The sequence below is a fragment of the Scyliorhinus canicula genome, chromosome 5, assembly GCF_902713615.1.
Source record: "Scyliorhinus canicula chromosome 5, sScyCan1.1, whole genome shotgun sequence".
NCBI classification, from domain to species: Eukaryota; Metazoa; Chordata; class Chondrichthyes; order Carcharhiniformes; family Scyliorhinidae; genus Scyliorhinus; species Scyliorhinus canicula.
Window position 1 is genome coordinate 49,162,892 of NC_052150.1, and position 14,371 is coordinate 49,177,262.

The following is a 14,371-nucleotide window of genomic DNA, read 5'->3' on the forward strand; positions in this document are numbered from 1 at the left end:
CCATGGTCCCTGGATTCCTACTTTGGATAGAGGGGCAGCCGGGGTGAGGGTCAAGAAACCTGCAGTGCTCTGGTGCTGGCACTTGTGGATGCCCACAAGTGGCTGCATCATAGTTTACACTCTTCATAACGGAGCTTATGCCTTGCACTGTGGAGGTTGTACCTTGCATCAGTGCAGGACAGGTCCTACACGGAGGTCTCCATGGCAGCTGCCACCCTTGGTGTGTTGACCTGGCTGCCTCGGAATGTCAACATAACTTCACAGCTAGAAGGTGTCATCCTTTCAATCTGAGGAGTGAATCGGACATGATGTTCCCTACTCTGCCATTGGAGCTCCAGCAGCTGTAGGTTGAACGAATCCAAAGGCACGTCATCTGACTGGGGCTCAGCACAGTCATGGTCTCCAGTAATCCTCCAAGTGGTGGATCCCTGGGATGTCCCTATCTCTGCCCGCTGCAAATCAGAAAAAGTGAGGTGCTCATTAGTATGTGGCCCCGAAGCCCCATACTACTCATTCCCACCAAGTTATGTGACCCTATGCTGCTGGAGGTTGAGGCTGAAAGGCTGCTCTCTTCAGCCCTGCTTGAAGGTGGCTCTGGTTACTCCCCTCGTGTGCCTGCAAGAGAAGGGAAATGGCTTTAGTGTATGGAAGGCCATAAGGTGTATAGGATATAACAGCTAGAACTCGCATGAGTTTAGCGAGATGGACGATGGTGTTGGGTCCTCGCTTTTTTTTCTCCGCCACCTCCCCCTCGGTGCGGGAGTGGACATCATCCTTCCTGGACAGCAGGGAACTCTCTGCTCAAACTGAGGTAGGATTTTTAACTCGGGCATTCCTCCGCCCGCCTGTGCTCTATCCTGGCTATTGCGAGCCAACTTGTCCTGCAAGTGGACAGATGGGGAGGGTGTGAGCAGGCCATGTGCCAGGGCAGAAAGTAAGCGTGCCAGGTGTATGGGAGCAGTGATGCGATGAGGAGAGGAGCTGCATGGAAGATGAGAAAGTGTGTGGGAGCGTGAGTGGTGCTGACACTTGAGGTGGCGGGGCTCCCAGCGGAGGTGCTCTGGGTATGTTAGTGGGTGAGCAGAGATTGATGAGAACAATGACTTCTCAAAGAGTGGAGCGGTCATTCATTCTGTTCCTATGATGCACTCTCACCCGCCTGTGCACGGAGCTGGTGCTTACCACCGCTGCCATCACCTCCCATGCTGGGTCTGCTCCTCGCCTGAGGATAAAGGATGTGGAGCCTCTCCTCCACCACGTCCAACATCCTGGTCAAGTCTCCTGCAAATGATGGCGTAGCCTTCCCAGCAGACATTCTCTGCTTTGGACTTGGAACAGATGCTCGGGAGGCGTTTAAATGGAACTCCCTGGTGATTGAAGTACTCAGCTGACGGCAGATGGGTGAATCCGATGCCGTCCACCATGGAGACAGGGGGAAACACGATTTCAATTTTTGTTCCTCTAGGAGCTAAAAATATGGCACAGAAACCCTCCAAAGGCACTGATAGGCATCATGCCAGTTTTCCCACACGAGTTGGCACTCTGCCAAAATATGGGAATATTCTGCCTGCTACTTGAAATGTTTTTGGGGTGTTCAGTTGCAGTGTGATTAAAATACTACGGCCAGAATATTCGCACAGCTGGAGAGGCTTTCAGTCTTTGCAAATACGGAGGCAGAGGTCTGGATCCTGAAGTTTCGCCCCTAAACCCTACCTCTGCCATTTTCTGTGCAGGGGGCGAATTTGGGCAGGTTTCAATGCAGTGGTCCCCAACCTTTTCAGTAACACAGCACACTTCAATGAGATGAGCAATTACATGGCACACCCACTTTGTTTCAGCTGAATTGATTGGTCTTAAATGTCACATTTCCTTGCATTTCTTATGGTTATGGTTTTAGGCAAGAAGTTTGCAACATGGTGCATATGACAAGTTAAGTAAGGATCAAATGCATTCATGTTTCGAATTGTGTTTGACAGTGAGAACAGACACATTTTCAAAATTTCAACTCGATTACTTTGAACTATTATAGCCCTAAATCTGATCCACATGCAGCACTCCGTGGAAGTGTTTGAATTTCATCATCTCGTGTTATGAATTTTTCTATCATTTATTAACTTTATTTTTATGTAATTTATATATTTGAACCTATAAACAAATTCAATGGAGCAGAGCAAAATGCAAGCAGCTTGTTTTGCTTTCATGAAAAAAGCATGCAAATGCCGTTGCTTGGTTTCTGTGGAGACTCGTAAAAACTCCCGTCATCTCGATTTCACCCTTTGGTCACCTGTGTTTAAAATGACCAGGTTTTAGAATCGAAAGATTGATACTTCCCTTTGAAAGTATTTGATGATTGATTTTCGCAAGTTTTATGAGTTGTAATTTTGGTTGGATTGAATATTGTTTAAGATGGAACAATGGGCGGGATTGTCTGGTCTCCGATGTGGAAATCGCGTTCGGCAGTTGGCTGGAGAATCCCCATTGGCGCTGAAATCTGGAGGCGGCGCTGCTTTTGCGATGCACCACCCCCTCCAAAACAGGGTACTCTCAGACTACACCGCAAGCTGTCAGGACGGCTACAGGACGTTACCTGAGGCCCTCCCCACGATGCTCTGCCTCTGATGGGCCGAGTTCCCGACCGAGTGGGGCGTGTGTAGTTTTTTTTTTGGGGATCTCAGCGTGGCGCTAAGTCCAGTGCCGTCACAGTCAGGGGGGGGGGGGGGAGGTGGGGGGAGGGGCGATCCGCGGGCCAAAGGGGGGGGGGCACTATTTGGCAGGCCGGGTCCGCGCACAGCCGGCGCTGCCGTGCACATGCGTGGCCATGGACCTGGCAATTCCCCGGCCATCTCCGCAGCTGGAGCCGGGCACTGCACGCTGTGTGCCTGCTAGCGCCCCACCAGAAAGAGGATCAGCGATCGTTTTGCGCCGTTTTCCCGGTTGTAAAATGCCACCGTTCCCACACCGGCGTCAGCACTTAGTCTCAAAATCAGCGAATCCAGCCCAATATGTTTTACATTAGTTTTCTTTACCTCTATACAAAATTTCATGGCGAACTTGGACAGTTCTCACAGGTGGGCGAAAACCATTGTTCTAATGTATAGATCCATAGTTCATGGAGGAACCTGCACATGTTAAGGTGCAGCTGCCTTAGTCAGATCTGATTTTGGCTGGTGGGAGGGGGGGGGGTCTGAAACATAACTTGTGCAGTTTAGACCTTGCAGGGGTGGGTCTAAAACTGTCGAAGATCTTTGGAAAGGTAAGCTATCCTTCTGGATATGGTCCCGGGGCACCTTTCGGAGTCATGGGAAGTGTGCATAATTGGCTGGGCCAACATTTATTGCCCATCCCTAATTGCCCTTAAGCGAGTGGTGGTGTGCTGCCGCCTGGAATTGCTGCAGACCATGTGGTAGGAGCACCCACACTGCTGTTGGAAGGGATTTCCAAGATTTTGACCATGCAACAATGAAGCAATGGCAATATATTCCCAAGCTAGGATGGTGTGTGACCTGAAGGAGAACTTAAAGATAGTGGTGTTCCCATGTGTGTGTAGCCCTTGGCCTTCTGGGTGGTAGAGGTAGCAGGTTTGGAAGGTACTGACAAATGTGTCTTTGTGAGTTGTTGCAGTGCATCTTGTAGATGGTAGACACTGCTGCCACTGAGTCAGTGGTGGAGGGAGTGGCTGCTTAAGGTAGTTAATGGGGTCTCCATCAAGTGGGCCGCTTTGTCCAGGTGGTGTCAAGCTTCTTGAGTGTTGTTGGAGTTATCCTCATCCAGGCAAGTGGAAAGTGTTCCATCACACTCCTGACTTGTGCCTTTATAGATGGTGGACAGGCAATGAGTTACTCAGCTCAGAATTCCCAACCTCTGACCTGTTCTTGTAGCCACAATATTTATATGGCTGGTTTGATTCAGTTTCTGATCAAAGGTAATCTCCGAGATGTTGATAGGATTCATGGAATCCAAAGAATCCCTACAGTGCAGAAGGAGGCATTCGACCCATCGAGTCTTCACTGACCCTCCGAAAGAGCACCCTACGTAGGCCAAGTCCCCTGCTCGATCCCTATAACCGCATAACCCCACCTAACCTCACTCAAATGCAGCCTTGCTGATAAGGGCAGTCACTTCCACCTCACCTCTGGCGTTCAGCACTTTTGTCCATGTTTGGACCAAGGTTGCCATGCATGGCCCCCGTGGATTCCCAAGTAAGAGCCCGTGTGCAGGTTATTGCTGAGTAAGTGCCGCTAGATAGTGCTGTTGCCAACACTTTCCATGCTATTTCACTCTTTGACATATGTCTGATGGTTATTATTGCAGAATTAGTGTCACATGAATGATTTCACTATCTATCATTATCACTGTGGGGGCGCTCATCAGTTCACAGTTTATCCTCTTCAAGTGGTTATGGACTCTTTTGAGTTGAGATTGTGAATACAGATGCCTGTTTTGATAAGGATTAAATGAAGTTAAATGTAGTGAATTTTATGTTAAACATTTCAGAACTTTATGTAATCTCGTAATTCTGAATTCTGCACATGTTGGATGCTGTGTGAGTTGGCATGGTAGGTGGGGAATGAGTTGACACTAATTTGGCATAGAATCGACAAAAGACTTTGTGGATGGGGGTAGAAGTGGCATGAAGTGGTATGAGTTGGTCTGGATGGGCATGGAAACTAAGTGTGAATAGAGCATAAGAGCATAAGAACTAGGAGCAGGAGTAGGCCACCCGGTCACTTGAGCCTGCTCTACCAGTCAACAAGATCAAAGCTGATCTTTTTATGGACTCAGCTTTACTTACCTACCCGCTCACTGTAACCTTTTATTCCTTTACTGTTCAAAAATCTATCTACCTCTGCCATAAAAACCTTTAATGAGGTAGCCTTAGCTGCTTCACTGGGCAGGAAATTCCAGATTCACCTTAACTCCACCTTAACTCATTCCTAAATCTGCTCCCCCTTATTTTGGGGCTGTGCCCCCTAGTTAGAGTTTCACCCACTAGTGGAAACAACCTCCCTATCTATTCCCTTCATAGTTTTATAGATTCTCTCTCTCTCTCTCTCCCCCCTCCCCCCCCCCATTCTTCTAAATTCCAATCTAAATTCTAAGTTCCAGTCTATTTAGTCCAGGGGTGGGCAAACTACGGCCCGCGGGTTGCATGCGGCCCGCCAAAGGTATTTCTGCGGCCCACCAAGTCATTAAAAAAAAAAAAAAAAATTTTTTGTTTTTAATTTAAAAAAAAAAAAAAATTTTTTTTTTAAGGTTAATGGGGGGGGGGGGGGGCTGTTGGGCTACTTACTGGTATAGGGTGGATACGTTGACTTGAGTAGGGTGATCATTGCTCGGCACAACGTCGAGGGCCAAAGGGCCTGTTCTGTGCTGTACTGTTCTATGTTCTATATGAGGCGCCCAGAATCATAACCGGGTGAAGTAATTATTTTACTTAATATACTATGCGGCCCTTTGTGAATTGTGAATTTCTGAATGTGGCCCTTGCACGGAAAAGTTTGCCCACCCCTGATTTAGTCTCTCCTCTCAACTCCGGAATCAACCCAGTGAATCTCCTCTCTCTCTCTGTGCTAATACATTACCCCTAACGCCGTGCGCCTTTTTCTTATACAGCAGCCTTTTGTGCGACACCTTGTCGGATGTGAGGAGTGAGGGGTGGAATGCTTTTTTAAAAAATATATATCTTCGACAAAGTGCTGGAGCACCAAGTGGGCTTTCTGCCCAGCCCACCTCTGTACCTGGCAGCCACCGAATCCTTTCTCGGGTTGCCCATCACAACTCCCATTTTCACTTACCCTCCACCCGGCTCCAAAATGAAAATTGGAAGTTCTGGGGCATTTTTTTTTTTAAACAGGGTTAGGTTTGTGAGCTGGGAATTGTGCTGACTCTACGCTCTCGACCCGGGAGCGACAATTCAGGCCAATGTTCATCCAATTCCGTGCTTCGAAACTCCAGGAGAAGAGACTGGGCAGAAATGAATAGCAGTCGGAAACGCAATTGACTGTTTGGCTCCAAAAGTCCAATGTAACTAAAGCATTTGACACTTTGATAACGGTCTGGATTAATTTTAATAGAACATAAAAGGAGCAATTCACAGTTGTATTTATCATGTTATTGAAATAAGCATTGGCACACTCTAAATATTCCTAGCCTGCTCAAAAAGCAGTTTAACAATCTGTCAGCTAACCATGAAAGTTGACACTAGGTCAATTTGTTTAAATGCAGCATGGTAGAGTGATTTTTTTTATTTGAACCTTTGGTCTTAAATCTAACAACAGCATGAATAAAGTGTTGCCTCAGAATTAAGGAATGGTTAATAACGTAAGAAAACAGTCAGAATCAAGGTGAGCACCCCTTAAAGAATTGCAACTGGAAAGGGTCCAATAGTTACAGATGTAAGATTGAATTGTAGCTAATAAAGGATCATTTTTTGAAATAGTTTTTCCAATTAAGGGGCAAATTAGCGCGGCAAATCCACCTATCCTGCACATCATTGTGGGGGTGAGACCCACACAGACACGGGGAGAATGTGCAAACTCCACATGGACAGTGACCCAGGGCTGGGACCGAATCCGGGTCCTCGACGGCATGAGGCAGCGGTGCTAACCACTGCGCCACCGTGCTGCCTGGCGAATAGGGATAATGACGCAAGTGAATGTAATTAATTTTGACCCAAGAACATGATTAGAATTAATTGGCTGTATTGAGGACCCGAGCTTGCTGTGCTATAATTCAGGAACCGGACTGAATAAATCCATGTTGACAGGTCTGGGAAAGACGTCCTTTCTGTGCCATGGTATTTGTTATTTTTGCTCTATAGGACGACCAAATGGCAACCATTCAAGAATCTTTCACATTTGAGCGATTATTATAAGGCTTTGATAGATGGCCAAAAATGAGATTCACATTGCTGGGTTCCCGGTGCATGGATTTCTCTCGGGTCTCTCTAACACTATTCCTAAAGCTCCTGTGTCACTGCTGCAGACGAGGTCATGGGATGTTGAGCCAAAAGTGAAGTGTACAGTAGACTTGATTCTTATTATCTGATAATTTAATGGTAAAGTATGAAATTACCAAACTTCATTGTATAATTCGATTTTACACAAAGGTAACATTACCCAGAATGATCAGACTTGAGTAAGAAGGATTCTAGAAATGTTCCACCCCATCCTGGGCACACACCTCATTATATGTCACGTGGATCCTTGCATGTTGATATTCATGCTTAAAGAAAATTGAAAGGAGTATGATTGATCCTATTGGCAGCATTTTGTGGCAATCTTTCACTTTGGTGCTTCTGCTGTCGACCGTGTGCTGACATTATTTGCCGCAATCTCCGTTTACATCAATGCAGCATGAACTAGTCCTATTGAGGTGCTGAAAGTGGTGTTGGTTCTACTATTTGACATTAGATTGGTACACCCAGTTTGTGGGTGTTTCACCGCTCTCTGGGTAAATGCCACAATGCTTGTTTTAAATTTAGAAAATAATTTAATGACATCTCTGGCAATTTGGCTTTCAATCTGTCACATCTATTAAATTGCCTCCACTCTTTTTAGCAAAAGACACACGTCCTCAAATACAAAACTTAACATAGTTGATTCCATCAGTGTGCCATCATATTAACAAAGGATCATAGAATAGTTACAACACAGACGGATAATAGCACAGTGGGTAGTATTGTTGCTTCACAGCGCCAGGGTCCCCGGTTTGACTCCCGGCTTGGGTCACTGTCTGTCCGGAGTCTGTCCGTTCTCCCCATGTCTGCGTGAGTTTCTTCTGGGTGCTCCAGTTACCTCCCACAAGTCACGAAAGACGCGCTGTTAGGTAATTTGGACATTCTGAATTCTCCCTCTGTGTACCCGAACAGGCGCCGGAGTGTGGCAACTAGGGGATTTTCACAGTATCTTCATTTGCAGTGTTACTGTAAGATTACTTGAGATACTAATAAAGATTATTACTATTTGGCAGTCACCCCGCCTCACGCATGCGCTTCCTGCTTTTGGGCCCCCCGCTCCTTTTCTTGAGCCCTCTCGGCCCTAGTGGCTCTGGCCTCTCATTTCCCTGAAGAGATTAAATGAAAGTATTTCCAGTCTCATCCAGTCAGAGGCTGGCTTCTCTATTTATTAGCTACTGATAACCACCTTCAATGGGTCAATCTGGAATACGAGCTTTTAAAAGAAATTTTAAACGGCCAGGCCTACTACGGAATCCCTGAAGGGGTCCCGTGGAATCCAATTTGTGAATCACTGCTCTGCTCTGGAGGAACTCTGAAATGCTTTACATTGTGCTCCAAAGATAATGCAATAAATTAAAATAGATGTTTTTCGCCTTTTTAAAAAAATAATCTTTATTAGGCTTACATTGCAATGAAGTTATTGGAAAAAGCCTCTAGAATGCTAGAAAAGCTCCTGAATGCCGTGACCTGCTTTCTTTTCTTTGGCTGATGAAAAGATCTAGATTGAACACTGGACAGCCTGTATTTATTCTGGTACAATCCACTGGCACTGAATTGTAAACCAGGAGACAGTGTTACCGGAGAGGCGTTTTCAGAACCCCAAAATGTATCATGGAGTTCAACCAACCTCCCCCTTTAATGTATTGTTGCTTTTGAAGCACACGGCTTGTTCTCCAGGAGTGGTATTACAATTATGGACATGTGGGTTTTTAAACACAAAACAATGTTTATTCCATGAATTCAACTTAACCTTTTAAATAAACATTGGATCACTCAACACCCCTTACTTCAAAGATAACCCCGAAAATAATACAACACTAAATAATCCTTCAGTTGTTAACACCTTTAACAGAAACACATCAGGTTAAAGACATTACTATTATGAGTTTAAATCACCCAAATGATTCAGAGATAGTCTTTCATGGCAGAGATCACAGCAGATCCAGCTCACTGCAAAACACAGACACACCCAAGCTCTTTTTCTCAAAACTGAAACCAAAAACAGAAGTGAGCTCAGCTCCCCCCACCCTCTGACATCACTTCAGTAATATGAGCTGCTCCATTTCTTAAAAGTACATTGCTTAAACATTCATTTCTTAAAGGTACTCTCACATAACAACAGCCATTCAATTGACTCCTCCCATTTTGACACAAAAGAGCTTGGAGGCTGCCTGTAGAACTTTACGAGATGAGCATGAGTCAGAATGTCGGGAGAAAAAGTTCCAGTACTCAAGAAGCCGAGCTGGATCATAAAATCATCATGTTTTATGCACAAAAGAAGACCTTTCCATCCATGGTGGCTGTGCCAGGCTGAGAGAATTGTGAATGCTTATCAGTAACATTGAGCCTTGTTTAATTTCAAAATGTGTGTTACTTAACCTAACAATTTTTTTTTTATCACCCCCGTACAGATTCCAAAGGCATGTCTTCAGTTCAAACATAGTCTGATATTGCCGGATTGAATTGGTCCATTATTTTGTGACAACATGGAGGTTGATTCCAAACCTGCCACTGATGGCCTGAGACTTAAGAAAGATATCTCCTTGTTGCAGGGAATTTGCCTGATTGTTGGAAATATGATTGGATCGGGCATCTTTGTTTCTCCCAAAGGAGTTCTGATATTCAGTGGATCCTACGGCCTTTCATTGATTATCTGGGCAATTGGAGGGGTATTCTCTGTGTTTGGAGCACTATGCTATGCAGAACTTGGAACAACTATAAAGAAATCTGGAGCGAGCTATGCCTACATACTGGAGTCCTTCGGCGGTTTTTTGGCATTTCTGCGTCTCTGGACATCTTTGCTGATTGTTGAACCGGCATGTCAAGCTGTCATCGCCATAACATTTGCCAATTATCTGATTCAACCATTCTTTCCTTCCTGCGAGCCACCTTATTCTGCTGTGCGATTGTTAGCTGCCTTTTGCATAGGTGAGGAACACCGACTGAATCAATGCATGATGTTGTGAAACTGATTCAATACTTGTGAGATGGCATGATGGTGGGGGTTGGGGGGAAGGAATGACCATTAGGCCTGCTGAATTGCATTGCTGCATCATTTGCTCATGTTCTTCAGGAGGTGAGTGCCTCCTATACCATGTCTGCTCTGTAGACACTAGCATTTCATGTTCCACATTTGGCATTGTTATTTCTTTGTGCCCTCTGAATTGACCTCATAATCTATTACATTATAAAAATGATTGTGACAAGGGCAACAAGAAATAATTTATTTTTAAATGGTCACACTCTAAATAAAAATGAACTTGTCACTAAATTACATTTTGCAAAGTAACATACATTGCATCAGGTCGTAAAATCTCGCTACCTCTCCCAAGATTATATAGGAGGTGGGGATCAAAATATCAAGATTAAAAATTTATAAATGAGAATTTTTTTCAATGTCAGAGTTTGAATAAATATTGTAGTAAAGCTTCAAAAGACTATTGCATCCATGGCAACCTTCTGTCCAGTACGACAACACAGGTCACTGTGTTAAGCACCGCTTGGTGTGGCTCGAGAGCCCTACTCTAGCATGGCAGTCTCTGCTACAAGTAACACAGTGGGCTGATAGCATGTGATTCAGTGGCCTCTGTTTTCTCCAACCAATTTTCTTGGACAGCTGAGCTATTTGTTTCTGTTCGCCTTTCCCGAGGTCAAGGGCATCGTTAGTTAATTTTTTAAAGTTCATTTATGGGATGTGGGGTTCACTGGCTAGGTCAGCATCTATTGCCTATCCTTAATTGAAAAGATGATGGGGGGCTGTCTTTTTGAACCACTGCCATCCCCAAGGAGCTGTAGGGGAAGGAATTAAAGGATTTTAGCCCAACGACCGTGAAGAAATGGCGATATATTTTCAAGTCAGGATGGTGACTTCGAGGGAAACTTCCAGGTGGTGGTGTTCTCATGTATCTGCTGTCCTTGTCCTGTTACTTGGTAGAGATCGTGAGTTTGGAAGGTGCTGCCTCAGGAGCCTTGGTGAGTTCCTGTAGTGCATCTTCGAGATGGTACATACAGCTGCCACTGGTGGAGGGGGTGAATGTTTGTGGAAGGAGGAGCAATCGAGTGGGCTGCTTTGACCTGGATGGTGTCGAGATTCTTGTGTTGTTTGACCTGGCACTCATCTATTGAAGTGGAGAGAATTCCATCACACTCCTTACTTGTGCCTTGTAGATGGTGGACAGGTTTTGGGTAGCCAGGAGGTGAGTTAACCATCGCATGATTCCTAGATTCCTGTTCTGGTAACCACAGTATTTATACGGCTCGTCCATTTAAATTCCGGTTCAGTGACTGTCTTTCATTTGTGAGTGTCAATGTCTGCTATCTTATCTCATTGCAGGTATCCCTGCAGAAAAGGTTATGGATGCCCAAGAGGTTGTGACCGAGTGCTCAATTCACTGTGCAGAAAGTCTTTGGGTATACAGCCGCCATCCATCCGATGAACATGGCTGAGCCAGTACGGATGCTGTTGGCTTAGCAATGAGTGTATGCTGATGGAATTAGCATACTTCAGGACCTCTGAGTTGGTGACCTTGTCCTGCCAAGTGGTGCTGAGAGTATGTCTTAAGATAGTAAAGATGGAAACTGTTCAGCCTTTTCTTCTGCCTGGCAGTTTTTTTCCAGATGTATGGTAAAGGCACAGGCTTGGTAGATTAAAAGCAAATTACTGCAGATGCTGGAATCTGAAACGAAAGGGAAAATGCTGGAAAATCTCTGGCAAGTCTGGCAGCATCTGTAGGGAGAGAAACGAGCTAACGTTTCAAGTCCGATGACTCTTTGTCAAAGCCATTGGTAGATTCTTGGTTTGGTGTTCACAGTCCGGTTGCTGTTGTTCCACACTCACTTGCGTAGCTTGGACTGCAGCTTTTGGGATGTGTGTCAGCATCAAGTGACAAGATTGCTGTTGATTGTGATGTCGAGATATGTGAAGCTATCAACAATCCTCAGTGTCACATTGTCAGCACTGGTAGTCTGAACCAAACTCTTTGCAGGCATGAGAGAGTCTTCCCATTTATGCTGTAGGCGTTCCTCCCTATGGAATGCTGGTGTGGCAGCGTTGGGGTTTTTAAAATTTCACTTTTAGGGGATGTGGACATTGCGAGCTAGGCTAGCATTTGTTGCCCACCCCTAATTGCCCTTGAGAAGGTGTTGGAGCTGCCTTCTTGAACTGTTGCAGTCCATGTGGTGTTGGTACACCCACAGCACTGTTAGGGAGTGAGTTCTGGGATTTTGACCCAGTAACAGTGAAGAAACGCCAATATATTTCCAATTCAGGATGGTAAGTGACTTGGAGGGAACTTCCAAGGTGGTTGAGTTTCCAGGTATCTGCTACCCTTGTCCTTCTAGATGGTCATGGTCATGTGTTTGGAAGGTACTGTCTAAGGCGCTTTGGTGAGTTCCTGCAATGCATCTTGGAGATGGTACATAATGTAGCCACTGTACACGGTGGTGAGGGAGTGAATATTTGTGGACGGGGTGCCAATCGAATGGGCTGCTTTTTCCTGGATTGTGTCAAGTTTTTGGGTGGTGTTGGAGCTGCAACCATTTAGGCAAGTGGATAGAATTCCATCACACTCTTGTTGGTCATGAAACACATCAACTCCATACTGCCAGAATGCCTTGATCCACTGCAATTCGCATACCGCAGCAGACGCCATCTCCCTGGCACTACACTCATCCCTGGAGAATATCGACAACGTCAGGCTGCTATTAATTGACGACAACTCCGCCTTCAACACCATAATCCCAGTGAAGCTCATTTCAAAACTCCAAAACCGAGGACTTGGCTCCTCCCTCTGTAACTGGATTCTCGACCTCCTGACCCATAGACCACAATCAATAAGGATAAACAATAACATCTCCTCTATGATAGTCCTCAATACCAGGGCCCCACAAGGCTGTGTACTTAGCCCCTACCATACTCCCTGTACACACCCGACTGTGTGGCAGAATTCGGCTCCAACTCCATTTACAAGTTTGCTGATGACACGACTGTAGTGGGTCGGATCTCGAGCAATGATGAGTCAGAGTATCATATACACCTCTTGCCTGCATCAATGGTGCCGAGGTTGAGATGGTTGACAGCTTCAAATTCCTATGTGTGCAGATCTTGATCCATCCACGTCAACTCGCCAACCAAGAAAACACAACAGCGCCTATATTTGGTCGGGAATCTAAGGAAATTTGGCATGTCGACATCGACTCTTACCAATTTTTACAGATGCACCACAGAAAGCACTCTATCTGGCTGCATCCGGGTTATTCTCTCTTCCAACTTCTTCCAGGGCAGGAGATACAAAAGTCTGAGATCACTGACTAAGAGGTTCAAAAACAGCTTCTTCCTTGCTGTTACCAGACCCTGAATGACCCCTTATGGACTGAACTGATTTCTTCACACATCTTCTCTACTGAATCACACTACACTTCGTATGCTCACTTGATGCTTGAGCCTATGTATTTACATTGTGCATTTATGCATGTCCTATGTGTTTTCATGTATGGAATGATCTGTCTGGACTGTACACGGAACAATATTTTTCACTGTACCTCGGTACACGCGACATTAAATCAAATTCAATTTGATTGTGCCTTCTTTGTGATGCACAGGCTTTGGGGAGTCAGGAGGTTGTCTCGAGGAATACAGGAGAAGATCAGACTGAAAAGGAAAGTGTGCAATGGACACAAAGAACTAAGCACTGCAGATAGCCGAGACGAGCATAGGAAGTACAGGGATGAATTAAAAAAGGAAATAAGGAAATCAAAGAGTGGGCATGAAAAAACATTATCAAGTAAAATTAAAGAAAACCCAAAGATGTTTTACCAATATATTAATGGTAAAAGGATAGTTAAGGAAAACGTGGGACCTATCAGAGATGAAGAAGGGAACTTGTGCGTAGATTTAGAGGCTGTGGCAAGGGTTTTAAATTAATAGTTTGTCTCCGTGTTTACAAAGGAAAGGGATGTTGCAGATATAGTGGTTCAAATTAGTAGAATCAAACCTGAAAGATAGGATTAACTGTCACATAGAAAGGCATGTATTAGTCAAGGATAGTCAGCATTGATTTGTTAAATGAATGTCATGCCTCACGAATTTCATTGAATTCTTTGAGGGAGTAACCAGAGGGATTGATGACGGTAGTGCAGTGGAGGTTGCGTACGTGGATTTCAGCAAGGCGTTTGACAAGGTCCCACATGGCAGACTGGTCAAAAAAGTAAAATCCTAAGGGTAATGCGGCAAACTGGATAAAAAGTTGACTTAGTAACAGGGAACAAAGGGTAATGGTCAATGGATGCCCTTGCAAATGGAAAGTTGTTTCAAGTGCCACAGGGCTCGGTGCTGGGACCCTTAGGGCAGGATTCTCGGCGAACCAGCGGTGTGGGCCACTCCGGCGCCGAGGAGTGGCGTGAACCACTCCGGCG

At 45.2% G+C, this 14,371-nt stretch overlaps 1 protein-coding gene across 4 annotated transcripts in view; it reads left to right on the forward strand.

The window, feature by feature from the left end:
* si:dkeyp-120h9.1 (uncharacterized protein LOC566469 homolog) overlaps positions 1–14,371 on the forward strand; it is a 121,143-nt gene that overhangs the window by 46,071 nt on the left and 60,701 nt on the right. For all 4 annotated transcript variants that reach the window (XM_038797026.1, XM_038797023.1, XM_038797025.1 and 1 more), the window contains one exon: positions 9,370–9,886. In XM_038797026.1, the coding sequence (XP_038652954.1) occupies positions 9,445–9,886 (442 nt within the window). In that variant the 5' untranslated portion in view covers positions 9,370–9,444. The remainder of the gene's footprint in view (positions 1–9,369; positions 9,887–14,371) is intronic.